The sequence below is a fragment of the Pelobates fuscus genome, chromosome 2 (genome assembly GCF_036172605.1).
Source record: "Pelobates fuscus isolate aPelFus1 chromosome 2, aPelFus1.pri, whole genome shotgun sequence".
Taxonomy (NCBI): domain Eukaryota; kingdom Metazoa; phylum Chordata; class Amphibia; order Anura; family Pelobatidae; genus Pelobates; species Pelobates fuscus.
In genome coordinates this window covers 156,725,186-156,743,080 of record NC_086318.1, presented here as the reverse complement: position 1 = coordinate 156,743,080, position 17,895 = coordinate 156,725,186, and the positions used below count along the sequence as shown (strand labels likewise).

The 17,895-nt window shown below is 43.5% G+C and overlaps 1 protein-coding gene across 1 annotated transcript in view; it reads left to right on the top strand.

The window, feature by feature from the left end:
- The first annotated feature begins 3,131 nt into the window (after positions 1-3,131).
- The window catches only part of ECE2 (endothelin converting enzyme 2), an 87,337-nt gene continuing 72,573 nt past the window's right edge, over positions 3,132-17,895 (top strand). Inside the window, exon 1 of the mRNA XM_063442884.1 lies at positions 3,132-3,381. Within this exon, the coding sequence (XP_063298954.1) occupies positions 3,349-3,381 (33 nt within the window). The 5' untranslated portion in view covers positions 3,132-3,348. The remainder of the gene's footprint in view (positions 3,382-17,895) is intronic.

Genomic DNA, 17,895 nt, shown 5'->3' with positions numbered 1-17,895 from the left:
GAATTCTCACTTTGGTGAAGAACGTTGTGTGTGTTTAAAGGCAGAGATTTCAGTAAGATCTATTATTATTATTTGCATTTCTATTGTGGAAACATATTCCACAGAGCTTTTCAATTATTGAATGGGGATGTATGGCAAGTAATTCACATACAGAATATTATATGACATCTATAGGGACCCAGATCCCATCATCTTAAAGGGACACTATGATCACCGGAACCACTACAGCTTAAGGCAGTGGTGTATCCTGGTTTTGTGCTGCACTAGGCAGAACAAAACTCAGGCACCCCCCCCCCCCGCGCGCCACCCACACCCAACCTTTACCCCGCCCCGCATTCTAAATACACACACACACACACATTCACTGACAGATACGCATACACTAGCTAACAGAAACACACACTCGCTAACAGAAACACACACACTAACAGACAAACTTGACTAACAGACAAACTCACACTCAGTAACAGACAAACACACTAACAGACACACACTAACAGACACACACTAACAGACACACACTCACTCACTAGCAGACACAAACTAGCAGACACACACACTCACTAACATACACACACACTCACAGGCAAACACACACACACTAACAGACACACACAGTCAGACACACACTAACAGACACACAGTCAGACACACACACACACTCACAGGCAAACACACTAACAGACACACACACTAACAGACACACACTAACAGACACAGACACCCACACTAACAGACTCACTAACAGACACACACTCACTCACTAACAGACACACACACACTCACACTCACTAACAGACACACACTCACTCACTAACAGACACACACACACACTCACACTCACTAACAGACACACACTCACTCACTAACAGACACACACACTCACACTCACTAACAGACACACACACACTCACTAACAGACACACACACACTCACACTCACTAACAGACACACACTCACTCACTAACAGACACACACACTCACACTCACTAACAGACACACACACACTCACTAACAGACACACACACACACACTAACAGACACACACACTCACACTCACTAACAGACACACACACACACTCACTAACAGACACACACTCACTAACAGACACACACACACTCAGTAACAGACACACACTCACTCACTAACAGACACACACACTCACTAACAGACACACACTCACTCACTAACAGACACACACACACTCACACTCACTAACAGACACACACACACACACACACACACTCATTAACAGACACACACACACTCACACTCACTAACAGACACTCACACTCACTCACATTAACACTTTTTTTTTTTTTACTTTACCCCCCCCCCCAGCCTCCTTACCTTTGGGAATGCTGGGGGGGAGGTCATCTTTCTCCCTGGTGGTCCAGTGGCTACTGGGCGGTCGGGCGGCGCTGCTGGGCGGGCGGCGAGGGAGCACTTCCTCTGAGCTGTCTGCTCAGCTCCCTCGCGCGCCGCACAGTGAGGCTGGGAGGCGGAGCCGGAATATGACATCATATTCCGGCTCCCAGCCTCACTCTGCGGCGCGCGAGGGAGCTGAGCAGACAGCTCAGAGGAAGTGCTCCCTCGCCGCCCGCCCAGCAGTGTCGCCCGACCGCCCAGCAGCAGCCCAGCATGTCTGTTAGCCGCAAGGCTAACAAGACATTTGCCTTGGGCATTTGGGGGCGGCTTTTTTTGCCGCCCCCTGGAAAATGCCGCCCAAGGCAAATGCCTTGTTTGCCTCGCGGCTAATACGCCCCTGGCTTAATGTAGTGGTTCTGGTGTCTATAGAATGTCCCTGCAGTGTTTACATTGCTGCTTAGTAACACTTCTAGTGTCGGTCACTCTAGTGTCAGTCAATCTATCAAGAGATGCTGATTGGAGCAGCGTTTTGCCATGCAAGCGCAACAAACCTCAGATGATTTACTATGGGAAAGCAATGGATTGGCTGAGATCATCAAGCTTGATGATCTCAGCAATGAAGGCAGAGGCAACTGTGTCATGGGAAAAAAGGTGAGCAAAAATCACCTTTGAAAATGCTATGCAAGGGGGCTGGGGATCTAAATAGTTTGTTTAACACATACATGTTTGTATTCCTGACACTATAATGTTCCTTTACTGAAGTGGTCTGGGTGCAGTGGTTGTGTTGTTTTAGTCCTGCAATGTAAAACTTTGCCTTTTCATAGATATGTCAATGTTTACATTGCTGGGCTAAACACACCTTTAGTGGATTTCTACCTTCTGCCACTATAACCAAGTCCCACTCGGTTCTTAAATAATTGATTCTCTTAGAGAGCATTTGTGCTTATTGTCCACAATGCTTCTCTAAGAGAAGTATTGGGTTGGATGAGACGATGGAAGACGCCTGTTTGCTTGATGATGAAGGAGGCAGAGCGGGCACCTGCAATGACAGTCTCTGTGCTGTAAACAAGATAAGAACAAAATATTACCGCTACAGTTTTAGAAATAAAAGGAGGAGGACAGAGCTCATTGTGATGGAAGGAAATTTATAGCTCCCCCGCCTCCACAAATATTATTTTCGGAAATACAGGTTCCTTTTAACAGAGACAGGAGAGGTATGGTTTATTATACGATAAATCAGGTCAACTTTGTCAGTTCCAGCTGGCTTGTTTGGTTTGCATTTATCATTGTGAGCCTTAATTTTATGCATTTTGTAAGCCATCCTGTTTGCTGGGCCCAGACCTTTGCTTCTTAAAAGTAAAAATAATTATGGAAAACATCCTGGAAATGATGATATGATGTGGCAGAGCTTCTGAACACCTTTAAGATACCTTGCAAGTGAGCATGGTATGTGGAAAAGCGAAAGAACATTGTGTATAATCAGTTAAATCTCCATATCCCCTTTCCACATCACAATCAGTCTCATTTAACATATATCTATATATATTCTTTATTTTGCAATTTCCCCTCTGCTTTACCTTATTTCTCCATCTCCTCTGCAATTTTCCCTTAATTTCTATTTATTTCCCTTCAGTTTCCCCACTCCATGTATCACATAGACCGTGTTTCCCATTCTCTCCCTCCCTCTCTGCAACAACTGATGCTGCTCTGTCCTTCCTGTTGAAGGATGCAATAGGGTTTTGTCATGGTAACCAGAGCATTTCCCAGTTAGAAGCCCCAGCCTCGCTCCCTCCCTCCCTCCTTCGCCCTGCCTCTCCCTCCCCCTCTTTCAGGCCTTATCTCCCGGCAGTTTGCCAAGGCTGGCTAGGATCTGTGGGGTGATCCGGGGATGGGCAGCGGGCGCTGTGTCCCAGGACTCCTGCGCATGGCTCTGGATTTCCTGGCTTGGCTCCTGTAGATGCTATTCCATCATCACCAGGATGAACGTTGCACTCCAGAACCTCAGCAACAGCGTGAGTGTCATAGAGAACCTTACGTACTCTGATGCATACACTGTAATAGATGCATTATAATATGTGCACACGGATATATAAATATATCTATATACCTACTGATTTGTACACTGTATTACATATATATAGCAACTGGCATGTATACACTGAAGCAGAATGAGTACCACAACGAGTCTGATACAGGCAGAGTAAAATATACACATATTGATATATAAACACAGATGTAATATATACTTTCTGATATGTACACTCTAATACACTCACTGACAGCATAAGGCTTTCAGACATATCCTGTGATAAAAACATGATTTTTAATTGGCAGTACATTATATGTATGTAATAAATTGGGATTTATCTTATGAGATATATATATATAAACTAATAGCAATATATTATATGTATGCAGAATAATAGATTATTATTTATCTGATGATATATATATATGTACACTCATAGCAATATGTTATATATATGCAGAATTAATATATATACTGTATATTGTGTGTGGTGTGTATATTCTGAGTAATATTTACATAATATTTACTCAGACTAGCTAGCCTTGCTTAAATAAGAATAGCAAATAATTGCAACAGCAACTGTGACATATAATGGTATGATTATAGTATAAAATACACATTTGTATGTACACATTGATTTAGCACTAAAGATTATCGTATTATTAATTTGTGCATGAGCGGCGTTATATTCATTTTGTGCATTGTGGGCTTAGACATAAGACTTTTAGTTATGCATATTTTTTTGCTTAAACCATTACATTAATTATTAGATATTGAATATATCAACCTATACATGTGTAGTACTAACAATATACACTATTATATATTATAGTATTGATTAACAGAGTAGAATGTGCAAAATTACAACAAATATGATATAGTCAGGTCCTGAAGAATAGCGGGGATTCTTGAAAGCTTGCTATTGATAAATATTGTTTGTTCAATAAAAGAATGTGTCACTACGTACTGCAATACTGCTGTTATATACAATTGTAGACACATTTAACCATGTTTATGTACGCTATATTAATTAGCTGCTTTAAGAACTGCACTAAGTAGTCCATTTATATTTTTTTCATCACCCTTATATTCTGTAGAGCTGAACAATAGGTAAATAATATAGACAAGTAGGTTATATAACCTCAACGCACTTCCTGCAGAGCATTACAACTAGAAAAATGACATACAGTGAGGTTAGAGGGCGAGAGGCGAATAAGGTAATGATGGCCATGATGTGTATATATGAAGTGGTGTCTAATTATAAATTAGGTACATGTGCACAGTTTGTAGCAGGTAAAATGGATTGCAGGGGGAGATAACAATGGACGGAATCTACATAGACGCATGTTGTAAAGTAGGAAGGAAAAAAGGGTTGCGCTACATGGTGGTCAGTCAAGCTGTATAAGGTATAACAGAGAGAGGTATCAAATGGTTAGCTGATAGGCATCCTTATATAAGTGAGGTATTAGGAATTTCGCATAAAATCTGAAGACTAGGTAAAAATGTGATGGGGTATGGAAGGGTGCTTGAGAATTGATGAGCACTGGAGAAGATCCAAGTGTGAAGAGAGGACAGATGCAGGTTGGCTACAGTTACGGAGAGTCAATAATCCCATTGAAAACATAAACAGACAGATTGATAGGCTTATACTGCTTTATTCACCCCAAATACAAATATTCATGTATCCAAAATAACAGTGCCATCTCAAAGTAGAAGCACTCTCTAGACAGTAAAAGTCTTTGCGTTTTGTATTAAAACCATACTTTATCAAGACAAATTTACAGTACACAAGTCGGATCTCTTTAAGTATGGGCTGTTTCTGGCATCTTTATTCTCTAAATTTAAAGTGCAGACATACTTATATTATTAGTGGCCTGCCTTCCCGTAATATGTCCATGGTGACATACAAAGACTTCATTTTTACCACTTACCTGTTCAAAGTTAGGGAATTGTGTTCATCTGATTGGAGATGCAGGTTTTTCCATTTTCCATTGTTTTCACTGGTGAATGTAATGCGCATTTGTACAAGAAGATACTGTACAGAGAAACCAAGTCTCGCATTTGTGTCGCAGCAATGCAAATTTTACCCCAGCATTTTAGAGAAAAAAGATCATGTACAGTTTTATAAGACCATAGCCTGCAGATGCTCAGTAATAAATTAAAGTGGGCCACCACAGAGATTACCTCAAATTCTTAGAAGGAACCCTGCAGAGATCAGCTAGCTATGTTTTCAGACTTGGGCTCATCTTACTGAATATTTACTTAAGATTTAGGGGTACCCTCAAGCATGGCCGTCAGTAAATGTACGTCAGAGTGTGCAATATTCAGCATCTTATTCTTTATCTGCTTTGCTGTGGCAATAGGTACACATTCCTTCTTGCTGTTTTTGCAGAAATGTAGCGTAAGTAAAGTTTATCCTCGCTCTGTATTGGCATAGATTTTGGAATTTAAAAATGATGAAATGCAGCGGGCTTTAGCACATTAGATTCAAGTATGAACGGGGAAATGCAAATTTTGGCTTAGCTAATTATAAATTTCCCTGTTCGTACTTGAATCTAATGCGCGTTCAAATTTTGGAAATTTTATTTTGCGAAAAAGGTGAGCTATAGATTTGAGTAAATATGGTAATCATGACAGACACATGTTTTTCTAACATATACTTATCAGGGATCCTCACAATGCCAATAAATATGATTTACTGTATTTGCAACAAAACTTGGGTGCGGGACGGCTCCTTACCTGCCCCTATGGACCAGCATCCACTGATATTCAGATTATCAAAAGTGGCAGAAAATATTTGGATTTGGAACAGCAAGTCAATAGTTACTTTGCCTTAAGTTATTCTGCTGAGTGGAGAGTTGGAATCTTGAAGGTCAGTCATTTGGGTATAAGAACTCCATTTAAAAAAGTTTTGAGGTGAATTAAGACATGAAGTAGAATAGTATTTTGCTAAATGACCTGTGTTCAAAGTAGGTAGGGAGTCATGTTTGAAAATGTTAAGAAGACCTATTACCTCAAAAATTGGCATTCATTTTCTGTATGGATTGGCTAATCACACATAAAAAAAAAATCCGTACTCTTAAATTTGTCCCTGTATGGGACACATATAACCACACTCTTCCCATAGATGCACATTTATTATAGACTCATAGCATGTACCAAGATGAGGATTGTATTTTGTGTTTATTAATCACCTGATGTTACTGTATGTTACTGACTGTCGACCTCCTATTGTCGATGCCGAAAGTACACATACTCAAACTAATCATCAAGATTTCTGCCTTTAAATTTAAAGTTGAGCAGTACAAATACAAGTCTCGTGGTTTTATTATTACCGTATTTTCATTGTTTTTTTTGTTATGTTTTTAGAAATGCTCGTTTATGGATTACTCATGCATTCATGATTTTATCCTTTAACTGTTGATGGATTTTGTTATTCACATGTACAATATTATTCTGTAAATTATTGATTTAAAAAAAATAAAAAATGACAACCAAAATTAAGGATACGTACCAAATAAAAAGAGATGGATAATTTCCACTCTCCACTAGCCGTTAGTAAGTGAAAGTTCAGCCCTGGCATATAGAAGTTCACCCTTTGTTTAGTGTACCATGGATCATACAATGGGGGAAAAAGGAATGCGTGAAGTGTGAGTGTCAAAGGATACAGATAGGAAGGAGCCAGATACATTTCAGAAACTTTCTCTACAGAAACCTGGGAGCTTAGGGTAGAGCAATACACAGAGCTGAAGTAGGCAGTGAGGGCATAGATAATATTTCATTGTTCTAAATCATGATTTATAGTAGGTAGCAAAATTGTTGGTTGTGAGGTTAAGGGTAGGCGTGCCATGATGATATAGACATAGGCCTCAATTTAAATCTATCTGGCAAAAACTATCGATAATTTTGTAATCAAATTTTGTCTGGATTTAATGCCAGCAGAAATTCAACCAGCTGAAATTGATAAATGGTTTGGCTGCTCAAAATAAAACTGCCAGTAAATGTGCATTTAAAGCACATTTATCATCCTTTTTTTTTTTAACGATTAACCCTGTTAGTCATTTAAACAAGTGTTTTCAAAAACGCCTGTTGAAAATATATGCCCCCAACTTTAGTATAAGGGAGGCTTACCATCTCTCATATGCCTTAACCCTCCCTGCCAAGGGTGGGAATGGGAACATGCCTATTAAACTTTGAGCAGCCACCAGCTGCTGATTGTAATAAATAACTAACGATTAGGTACAAAATACAGAGGGACCCATGCTAACCACCTGTGGGGCTTAAAATTAATAATAATTATGGACAGTTCACCATGCACCTCGCTGTCTATTCTGTGGCCAGCAGACAGGGCTCTAATTAATAAAGGCATGAGGGAACATAATTGGTGGGTGGGAGCTACGATGTAATAAACTGGGTGGGGGAACAGGGACATAGTGCAAATTATAGACTGAAAGTCTACCACCAAGTGGTCACAAGGTAGTACCTGAATACGTGTAAGCTATTTCAATATTACTGCAATATGCTAAGTCTGCCATAAGGTGGTTCAATAGGATAATTCAAGACAAATGATAAGTAGAATGAGTGGTTACAAAACAACCATTGCCTATAATGCCCTAGGTGATTAAAGGGTAAGCTTGTACCATTTATTTAACGGCTGAGGATGCGACAGAGTAGCAAAGCGACAAAGAGGGAGTAAGTGCATGGCACAATGCAGAGGTAAGGTGGTGGTGTGGGGGGAGACTATGGACCTGTCGGCAGGCAAGCCACAGTCTTTTCTGATAGTGTCTCAGTTGCTAAGCAACTGCATAAAAAGAAGAGGCATGGAAGGAGTCCTAGAAGGCACCCTATTTAAAGTCTCAACTGACTATATCACTTCAGACACTGGGAGTTTGTTTCCCTTATATTCTGTTCTGTTGGTATAAACCTGGACTATCTAACATGTATGAACCTCTGTTGTCTGGAATATTGACTGTTGGATTGGCTGACTCTCTTTTATTGGATTTTCCCTGTGATGTTCCATTCAGTTCCTCCCTGAGTCCTTACCGCACGTTTGGTGTTAAAGTGAGCCTGTCATTCCTAAATTACTGGATGTCACCTTAAAGCGACACTGTAGTCACCAGAGCCACTACGGCTTAATGTAGTGGATCTTGTGTCTATAGTCTGTCTCTGCAGGCTCAGCGGAGAAAATGAAGTGTTTACATTGCTGCCTAGGGCTACCTCCAGTGGCAATCACTTGGAAAGCCACCAGAGAAACTCCCTGGTTTAGGACCTGCAATGTTTGCAGGACCTACAGTCAGCATCTCTATGCACTATCTGTAGATGGGGAATGCTCCCCATAGAGATGCATTGATTTAATGCATCTCTATGAAGAGATGCTGATTGGCACAGCATTTTGTTGTGTATGCCCACCAGCCTCTCAATGCTTCCGTATGGGGAAACATGAGATCATCAAGTTTGATGATTTCAGATATGGAGGCTTGGCCAGTCACAAAAAGAGCAGATCAGAGATGGAGAATTGTGGGAGGTGGGCAGGAAACATGAAGGCCAGCACTATTGTGTTAGGAATACATGTTTTTAAAGAACACTATGATCTCTCTGTTGTGCTAGCTAATTTATATATGAAGAGTTAATCTCTATTGTATGATTTTTAGATCTTCCTTGACTTTGCTACTATACCATCAGCATTAATGGCTCTGATAATATGTACACATTCACACACACTTATAAAAACGTCAGTGGCTTGGACCTTGGGCAGTTTGGGCATAGCAATTTGTCGGGGATTGCAGATATCTCTGTGTCACCAGTTGAAAAGCCTCTGTTCCTCAATGAGTGTAGAAAAGAGCAGATGCATCAAGAAATGTTACTAACTCTTTCAGCATTAGATCTATCTTGTGGGTACAATGTGCACATGTGGCATTCACAACTATGTGAACTCTTTCTTCCTCTTGAGAGAAGCTGATCGACGGCGCCACTCACATGGTTGGTGACACCAGGGCCGGTGCAAAGATATTTGGCTACACAGGTGAAGATACATTTTGCTCACTTCCACAAAAAATGCATCTTCACTTGTGTGCGAAGATGCCCCCTTGTGAATTTCTTACCCTTTTTTGTGTTTCTCTTTTATGTCTTACACCCCCACTTTAGTGTATCATATCCCCATTTTCCCTTTTGTGTGTCTCTTACGGTCTCCTCCACTGCCCCTCAGTGTGTGTGTCTCCCCCCCAGCCCCTCTGTGTGGCTCTTCCCCCCAGCACCTTGTCTATCCCCATCCCCTCCACTCTGTCCTTTTACAATTTCCCAGCCCTTTTTGTGTGTCTCTTTATCCCCACCCCCCCTTCATGGTCCCTTTGTGGTCTCTACCACTGCCCACTTCCTTTTGTGGTGTCTTCCCCTTCTCCTCTCCTGTGCCTGCATACCTCCTACCTTGCTGCATTGACCGTGGTAGAGGATATTCTGTATCCTCTACCCGGTCTGACAGGAAGCTGTTAGTTGCTCTCAGGGTTTCAAAGCGTTTCATTTTGTATAAAATTTTTCTTTATTGAGCAGGTTGTGGTAAAAACATCAACATTTTTATAAGTGTGTGTGAATGTGTACATATTATCAGAGCCATTAATGCTGATGGTATAGTAGCAAAGTCAAGGAAGATCTAAAAATCATACAATAGAGATTAACTCTTCATATATACATTAGCTAGCACAACAGAGAGATCATGAACATTTTAGCGTAGCATAACATGTGACCTGCACAGAGGTTGTAAGTAGCATTCAACGGAACAACAATTGTCTCAAACAAGTGATAAATCATTAACCATGTCATAGTTAGGAATAACCAGCGTCATGGCACCATGTAGCCATAGCGGAACATAATAAATGACCTGCACAGAGGTCGTGAGTAGCATTTAACATTTTCATTCACAGGGGATGGAGCATAAATAGTGCCGTATATAGGAAAAGCCATTGCCGGTTGACCATGGTGCCAATCTTGCTCTGTGTGTCACTGTAACTCGTTTCTATGTAGGCATGGGAGTGCTGTGGGAGATATGGTGGTGTTTGCCCTTCCGGGGTCGTGTGTGACTCTATCAAGACTTATTTATGGTCCTCGGGTTTCAGATTTATAGAGTGCCGTGATGGTAGCCCGTGATCTGCTTCTCTATAGGTGTGGGGTGTGGACTTCTAGTATAATGGCCATCTGTTCTAGGTGGCCCTACATAGCCTGACAAGATCGAGCCGTAGTCAGGCGTCCATGGTGCTAAATTGGTTGTGATAGGTCTGGGCTGGGAAGGAGGGGGAAAAGTAGGGTGCTGGCTGGAGGGGAGGCATGGCGTAGGTAAGGGGGGCGTTTCTCGCCCTCGGTCACCGCCCTAGTCCATCCCGACCCGAGGCCCCCTCTCGCATCCCCCCGGTTCGAATGTCTCATGTCTTCCTCTTACCGTCTACGGATTGGCCAGGTGTTGTGCGAAGTCGTCTGAGGAGATGTGGCGCAGCCAGTGGAACCATCTCTGGGTATTTCTTTCACTGTCTTTCGGTGTTGTGACCTTTAGGTCTTCAAATTTTCTCATGTCTTCCACCTCTTCCACTCAGCGCTTGAGGGGTGGCGTGCGTGGCTGTCTCCAGAAAAGGGGTAATTTTACCTTGGCCGCATTGAGGAGCCTCGGGATAACTGATCTTTTGTATGCCGGCGTCGGCATGATGGTATGGTGGGAGAAAAGGGGCTGGGGATTGTGGTAGAGATTCATCTGACACCTCCTTTATTATTCCGCTGATCGACTTCCAGAATGGTTTGATGAGGGTGCAGCCCCACCACACATGGATGAACGTGCATGTCTCCACCCCACACCGCCAGCAGGTATCGGGTATGGTAGGATCCCTGGTGTGGAGCTTTGCAGGAGTAAGGTACTAGCGTGTGAGGACCTTGTAGGAGTTTTCTTGCAGGCGTGCCGACTCCGACGTCTTCTGGACATGAGTTATGATCTTATCTCAGTCCGCCTCTGTGAGGGTCTCTACGAGGTCCTCCTCCCATTGTCGAATGCATGGTGATGCCAATAGATATCTGTCAGGATCGGGACAGGGATCCAGCACGCAGAGTACAAAGCGTAGTAGGTACGTATACGGGACCTTAGAATGGCCGGACTTAACGTAAGGAGTAAGAAGAGAATGGTCAGAGACAAGCCGAGGTCGAGGGAACGAGAAGACAGGTAAGCGAGAGACAAGCCGGGTCAAAGGATAACAGAGATAAGCAGAGTAATACAAACAAGCCGGGTCAGAACCAAAGAGACAATAGACATACAAGAGCACTGAGTGACTAGACTGGCTAGAACCACGACAGGGCAATGAGCAAATGCGGGAAGCACTATTAAATACCCCGGTTCTAAGAGGTAATCACACCCCCGACGAGTCCTGGTTCGTGTTCAGGGTTTGAGTGACAGGTCGAGCAGGCTTGGCGTCATGACGTCGGCTACTGAGCGTCACGTCATAAAAGGGCGTGGATCCCTCGCGGCCGGCGTGTAACCGACCGGAGGAACCGCGAGGAACGGAGGAAACAGCCCTTCTGAACGGGAAAACGTCTAAGTCTCTCCTCTTATCAGAGGTAGAGACTACAGGTACCCTGACAGTACCCCCCCCTCTCAGAAACGCCCACCGGGCGGAAGCAACCGGGACGAGATGGAAAGCGGGAGTGAAAAGCCCTGCGGAGGCAAGGAGCATGTACATCCTCCTGAGGTACCCAAGTCCTCTCCTCAGGACCATATCCCTTCCAGTCGACAAGATACTGTAACTTCCCTCGAGAAATTCGAGAATCGATGATGGAGTTGATCTCGTATTCCTCCTGACCCTCAACCTGAACAGAGCGAGGGGAGGAAACAGTGGAGGAAAATCTGTTGCAAATTAACGGTTTCAGCAAGGAAACATGAAAAGAATTAGGGATGCGTAAGGCAGATGGAAGTACTAGGCGATACGCAACCGGGTTAATACGAGTCAGAACCCTGTAAGGGCCAATGTAACGAGGAGCGAATTTCATAGAAGGAACCTTTAAACAAATGTTTTTTGTACTCAACCATACCCTATCACCAGGAACAAAAACAGGAGCCGCCCTTCTGCGTTTATCAGCGTGTTTCTTGAACAACATGGAATTATGTAGGAGAATTTGTCGAGTCTGATCCCACAACTTCCTCAGATTGGCAACATGAACATCAACCGACGGTACCCCTTGGGAAGGAGAGACCGAAGGAAGAATGGAAGGATGAAAGCCATAATTCATGAAAAAGGGGCTAGAACGAGTGGAATCACAAACAAGATTATTGTGTGCGAACTCTGCCCAAGGAATCAAACCGACCCAATCGTCCTGATGTTCGGAAACAAAACAACGCAAATATTATTCAATTTTTTGATTGGTACGTTCAGCAGCTCCGTTAGACTGAGGGTGATAAGCAGAAGAAAAATTCAATTTGATGCCTAATTGAGAACAGAAGGATCTCCAGAAACGTGAAACAAATTGGGAACCTCTATCAGAAATAATTTCGGAAGGTATCCCATGTAAACGAAAAATTTCTTCAGCGAATATTTCCGCCAATTCAGGAGAAGTCGGAAGTTTAGGTAAAGGCACAAAATGAGCCATCTTAGTAAACCTATCGACTACAGTCTGTTTTTTAGAAATAGGCAAATCAACAATAAAGTCCATGGCCAAACAGGACCATGGTCTCTCTGGAATGCCCAAGGGTTGTAATAGACCACATGGAAGAGTATGAGGTTGCTTGGTCTTAGTACAGATCTCACACACTGCAATGAAATCCTCAATATCCTTTCGTAAAGAAGGCCACCAGAAATCTTTAGAGATTAAGGAATATGTCTTGCGAATGCCAGGATGCCCCGCCACCTTACTCTCGTGAAAACACTGTAAGAGCTCCCGTTGGAGTTCAGGAGGAACGAAGTGTCTTGCCACAGGAGTCTGCCTAGGTGCCAGATGTTGCAACTTCATGATTTGGTCAAGCAGTGGAGAATGAATTTTAAGACTTGTGTTGGCGATAATATTGCACTTGGGGACTATAGAGGATAAAACTGGCTCAGATACAGTAGAAGGTTCATATTGGCGAGACAAAGCATCAGCTTTAGAATTCTTAGAACCAGGTCTATAAGTGAGTACGTAATTGAAATGGGTGAGAAATAAAGACCAACGAGCTTGCCTGGAGGACAATCGCTTGGCCTCCCCAATATAGGACAAGTTCTTGTGGTCCGTCAAAATAGTAACAGGATGTAAGGTCCCTTCCAATAAATGTCTCCACTCCTTTAAAGCCATGATAACTGCTAGTAGTTCCCTGTCACCAATGTCATATCTGCTCTCCGGGCCAGATAGCTTTTTGGAAAAAAAACCACATGGATGTAATGGTTTATCCACACCTAACCTTTGGGACAGGATAGCGCCTACACCCGTCTCTGAGGCGTCTACTTCGAGTAGGAAAGGCAGAGTAGTATCAGGGTGAACTAAAATTGGTGCGGAAGCAAAAAGTTCTTTGAGAGTTTTGAAAGCAAGAAGTGCTTCAGTAGACCAATTCTTAGTGTCAGCCCCCTGTCTGGTCATATTGGTGATAGGAGCAATAATAGACGAGTAACCCTTAATGAAGCGCCTATAATAATTGGAGAATCCAATAAACCTCTGAATGGCCTTGAGACCCTTAGGTAAGGGCCAGTCTAAAGTGGACTGGAGTTTATCTGGATCCATCTTAAACCCTTCCCCAGAAATCACATAACCAAGAAAGTTAGTCTGAGACTGATCAAAACTACATTTCTCCAGTTTGCAGTACAAGCCATGTTGAAGAAGTTTGCGCAAAACCCTTCTGACTTGTCTGTGGTGAGTCTCAATGTCCCTAGAATGTATAAGTATATCATCCAGGTATACAATAACACAGTCATGTTGAAATTCCCTAAGAACTTCATTGATCAAGTCCTGAAATACTGCCGGCGCATTGCAGAGACCAAAAGGCATTACGGTATACTCGTAGTGCCCATATCGAGTGTTGAACGCCGTCATCCACTCGTGACCCTGCTGAATCCTCACCAAGTTATATGCCCCTCTGAGATCTAACTTGGTGAAAATCTTGGAACCCTTTAAACGATCAAAGAGCTCGGTAATCAAAGGAATCGGGTAGGCATTTCTAACGGTTATTTTGTTCAAACCTCGGTAGTCAATGCAAGGTCTCAGCGTACCATCCTTCTTTTTAACAAAAAAATCCCCACCCCGGCAGGGGAGGCGGATCTCCTAATGAATCCTTTGTCTAGATTTTCACGAATATACTCCTCTAGGACTAAGTTCTCTTTAGTAGACAAAGGGTATACATTGCCCCTGGGAGGCATAGTACCAGGGAGTAGATTAATCTTACAATCAAAGGTCCTGTGTGGAGGTAAAGTATCGGCCTTCTTTTTGTCAAATACCGCCTTTAAGTCCAGGTACAGTGGCGGTATTTGTACTTCTGTAGAGTCGGTAGACTGAGTAGGTGTATTAACTATGCAAAGCGGTGAGACTTTCTGTAAACACTTCTCCTGACAATTCTGACCCCATGAGATTATCTCCCCTAATTCCCAATCAATAATAGGGTTATGTCTCTTTAACCAAGAATACCCCAGGACTATGGGAACAGAAGGAGATGAAATGAGTAACAGAGATATGTCTTCCTCGTGCAAAATACCAACAGTTAAGTTAACGGGTATGGTTTCACGAAAAATCACAGGCTCAACTAAAGGTCTACCATCTATGGCCTCAACGGCCAAGGGCGTCTCCCTTAACTGAGATGGGATAGTGTGTTTAGTGACAAAAACTTGGTCGATAAAGCTCTCAGCAGCTCCGGAATCTATCAATGCCACAGTCTCTACTACTCCCCTCTCCCAAGTTAAGGAAACGGGTAGCAGAAGCCTATGATCTTTATAATTATGAGTAGAGGACAAAATAGAAACACCCAAGGCCTGTCCTCTAGAGAAACTTAGGTGCGAGCGTTTCCCGATCGATTAGGACAATTTAGGCGTAAGTGACCTCTGACTCCACAGTACATACACAGCCCCTCCCTTCTCCTGTACTGTCTCTCCTCTTCTGAGAGATGAGTATTACCTATCTGCATAGGTTCTGGAAAAGGTAAGGTTTTGGTCTCAGGACTTAGAAATGAGGGAGCTAGTTTGAAGGAAGGTCTACAGGTTCTATCTCGAGTGTTCTGCCTCTCTCTTAAGCGTTCATCAATGCGAGAGATAAAAGAAATTAAATCCTCCAAATTCTCAGGAAGCTCTTTGGTAGCAACCTCATCAAGAATTACATCTGATAATCCGTTTAAAAATACGTCTATATAAGCCTGTTCATTCCACTTAACTTCTGCCGCCAAGGACCTGAACTCTAGTGCATAATCCACAAGTGTTCGGTTATCTTGTCTAAGGCGCAACAGTAATCTGGCTGCATTGACCTTTCTACCAGGAGGGTCAAAAGTTCTTCTAAAAGCAGCTACAAAGGCATTATAATTATATACTAACGGGTTATCGTTCTCCCTCAAGGGATTGGCCCATCTCAGAGCCTTCTCAACGAGAAGGCTTCGCCCTATCTGTAGGATAGGAACGGGGTTGTAATTCGAAGTGGATACTGATTTGGTTTAAAAAACCTCAACACTTCTCAGGAGAACCACCATAACGTACAGGTGGGGTAATACGGGAGGAGGCACCTACAGTGGCTACCTCTAAACCTGAACTTACAGGAGAGATAGAATTATTACGCATCTCTTCTGGTGGATTATTAGGACGAGATAATAACGCCTGTAGCGCTAAGGCCATCTGATCCATTCTATGTTCCATGGCGTCAAACCTAGGATCGGAAGGACCAAGCTGACTACTTGTACCTGCAGGATCCATTGGCCCTGTCGTAATGTCAGGATCAGGACAGGGATCCAGCACGCAGAGTACAAAGCGTAGTAGGTACGTATACCGGACCTTAGAATGGCCGGACTTAACGTAAGGAGTAAGAAGAGAATGGTCAGAGACAAGCCGAGGTCGAGGGAACGAGAAGACAGGTAAGCGAGAGACAAGCCGGGTCAAAGGATAACAGAGATAAGCAGAGTAATACAAACAAGCCGGGTCAGAACCAAAGAGACAATAGACATACAAGAGCACTGAGTGACTAGACTGGCTAGAACCACGACAGGGCAATGAGCAAATGCGGGAAGCACTATTAAATACCCCGGTTCTAAGAGGTAATCACACCCCCGACGAGTCCTGGTTCGTGTTCAGGGTTTGAGTGACAGGTCGAGCAGGCTTGGCGTCATGACGTCGGCTACTGAGCGTCACGTCATAAAAGGGCGTGGATCCCTCGCGGCCGGCGTGTAACCGACCGGAGGAACCGCGAGGAACGTAGGAAACAGCCCTTCTGAACGGGAAAACGTCTAAGTCTCTCCTCTTATCAGAGGTAGAGACTACAGGTACCCTGACAATATCTACCGGTAACCATGTTCGAGTAAATCAAGGAAAGGGCTCTTGGTGGTACCTCAACCTGTGTGCAGACTGCTTCAATCTGTGCGTGTAATTTGTTCTATTGCAAGTGTATGTAAGAATGTGTGTTGCTGTTCTGGGAAAAGTTCTGCAAGTGGGCGGATAGCGAATGGTGTCTGGAGGACGTTTGCCATGCGGAGTGTTGGTATGTGTTTCGTCAATCGCGGAAGTGGGCCCTGATCACCTGCTGGGAAGTCTAGTTTGCCCCTCAGCGGAAGTAATGGGCCTGGGTCCGTCATGAGGAAATGTTTCATGCCGTATCTGTGCCTGATACCAACTGAGGATCCTGGTGAAGTGGGCTGCTAGGAAATATTTTTTGACGTCGGGTAATGCGAGTCCTCCTCGGAGTTTAGGTAACGTCAGTTGAGAGTTCGCCATGCAGGGGGACTTGCCTTTTCAAACAAAGTAGCGGATTGCCGCTTTCAGTGTGTTGAAGAATGATTTTGGGGCCGCGATTAGTACTGTTTGGAAGATGAAGAGAAGTTTGGGCAGCAGTGTCATTTTGACGGCGTTAACTCGGCCCATCCATGATATGTAATTCCTGATGTGTAGGTCCTCCTTGATGGGTAGATAGTAATGGGTGTAAAGGTCTGCTGGGTTGGGTGTGAGCCATACCCCTAGGTACCTGATGCTATTAGTGGACCAGTAGAATGGGAATTGATGTTGTAATGTTCGTTTGAGCATTGGGCTGGGAGTTAGACCCAGGATCTTGGATTTGGTGTAGTTTATTTGTAAGTTCGAGACTCAGCCATAGGCTTCGAACTCCGATTGGTAGGCCAGTACGTTGTGGTGCGTGTGGCCAATTTGAAATCCATTAATATTTTCGTTACGTCTGAGCTTGTTAAGGAATGGTTAGAGTGTCAATGCGGACAACAGGGGTGACAGTGGGCAGCCCTGTTGGGTCCCGTTATGCATCCGGAACGGGTCTGAAAGAGCCCCATTGATCAGGATCCGTGGGGCACGAATATAGCATCCCGACCCATGAGAGG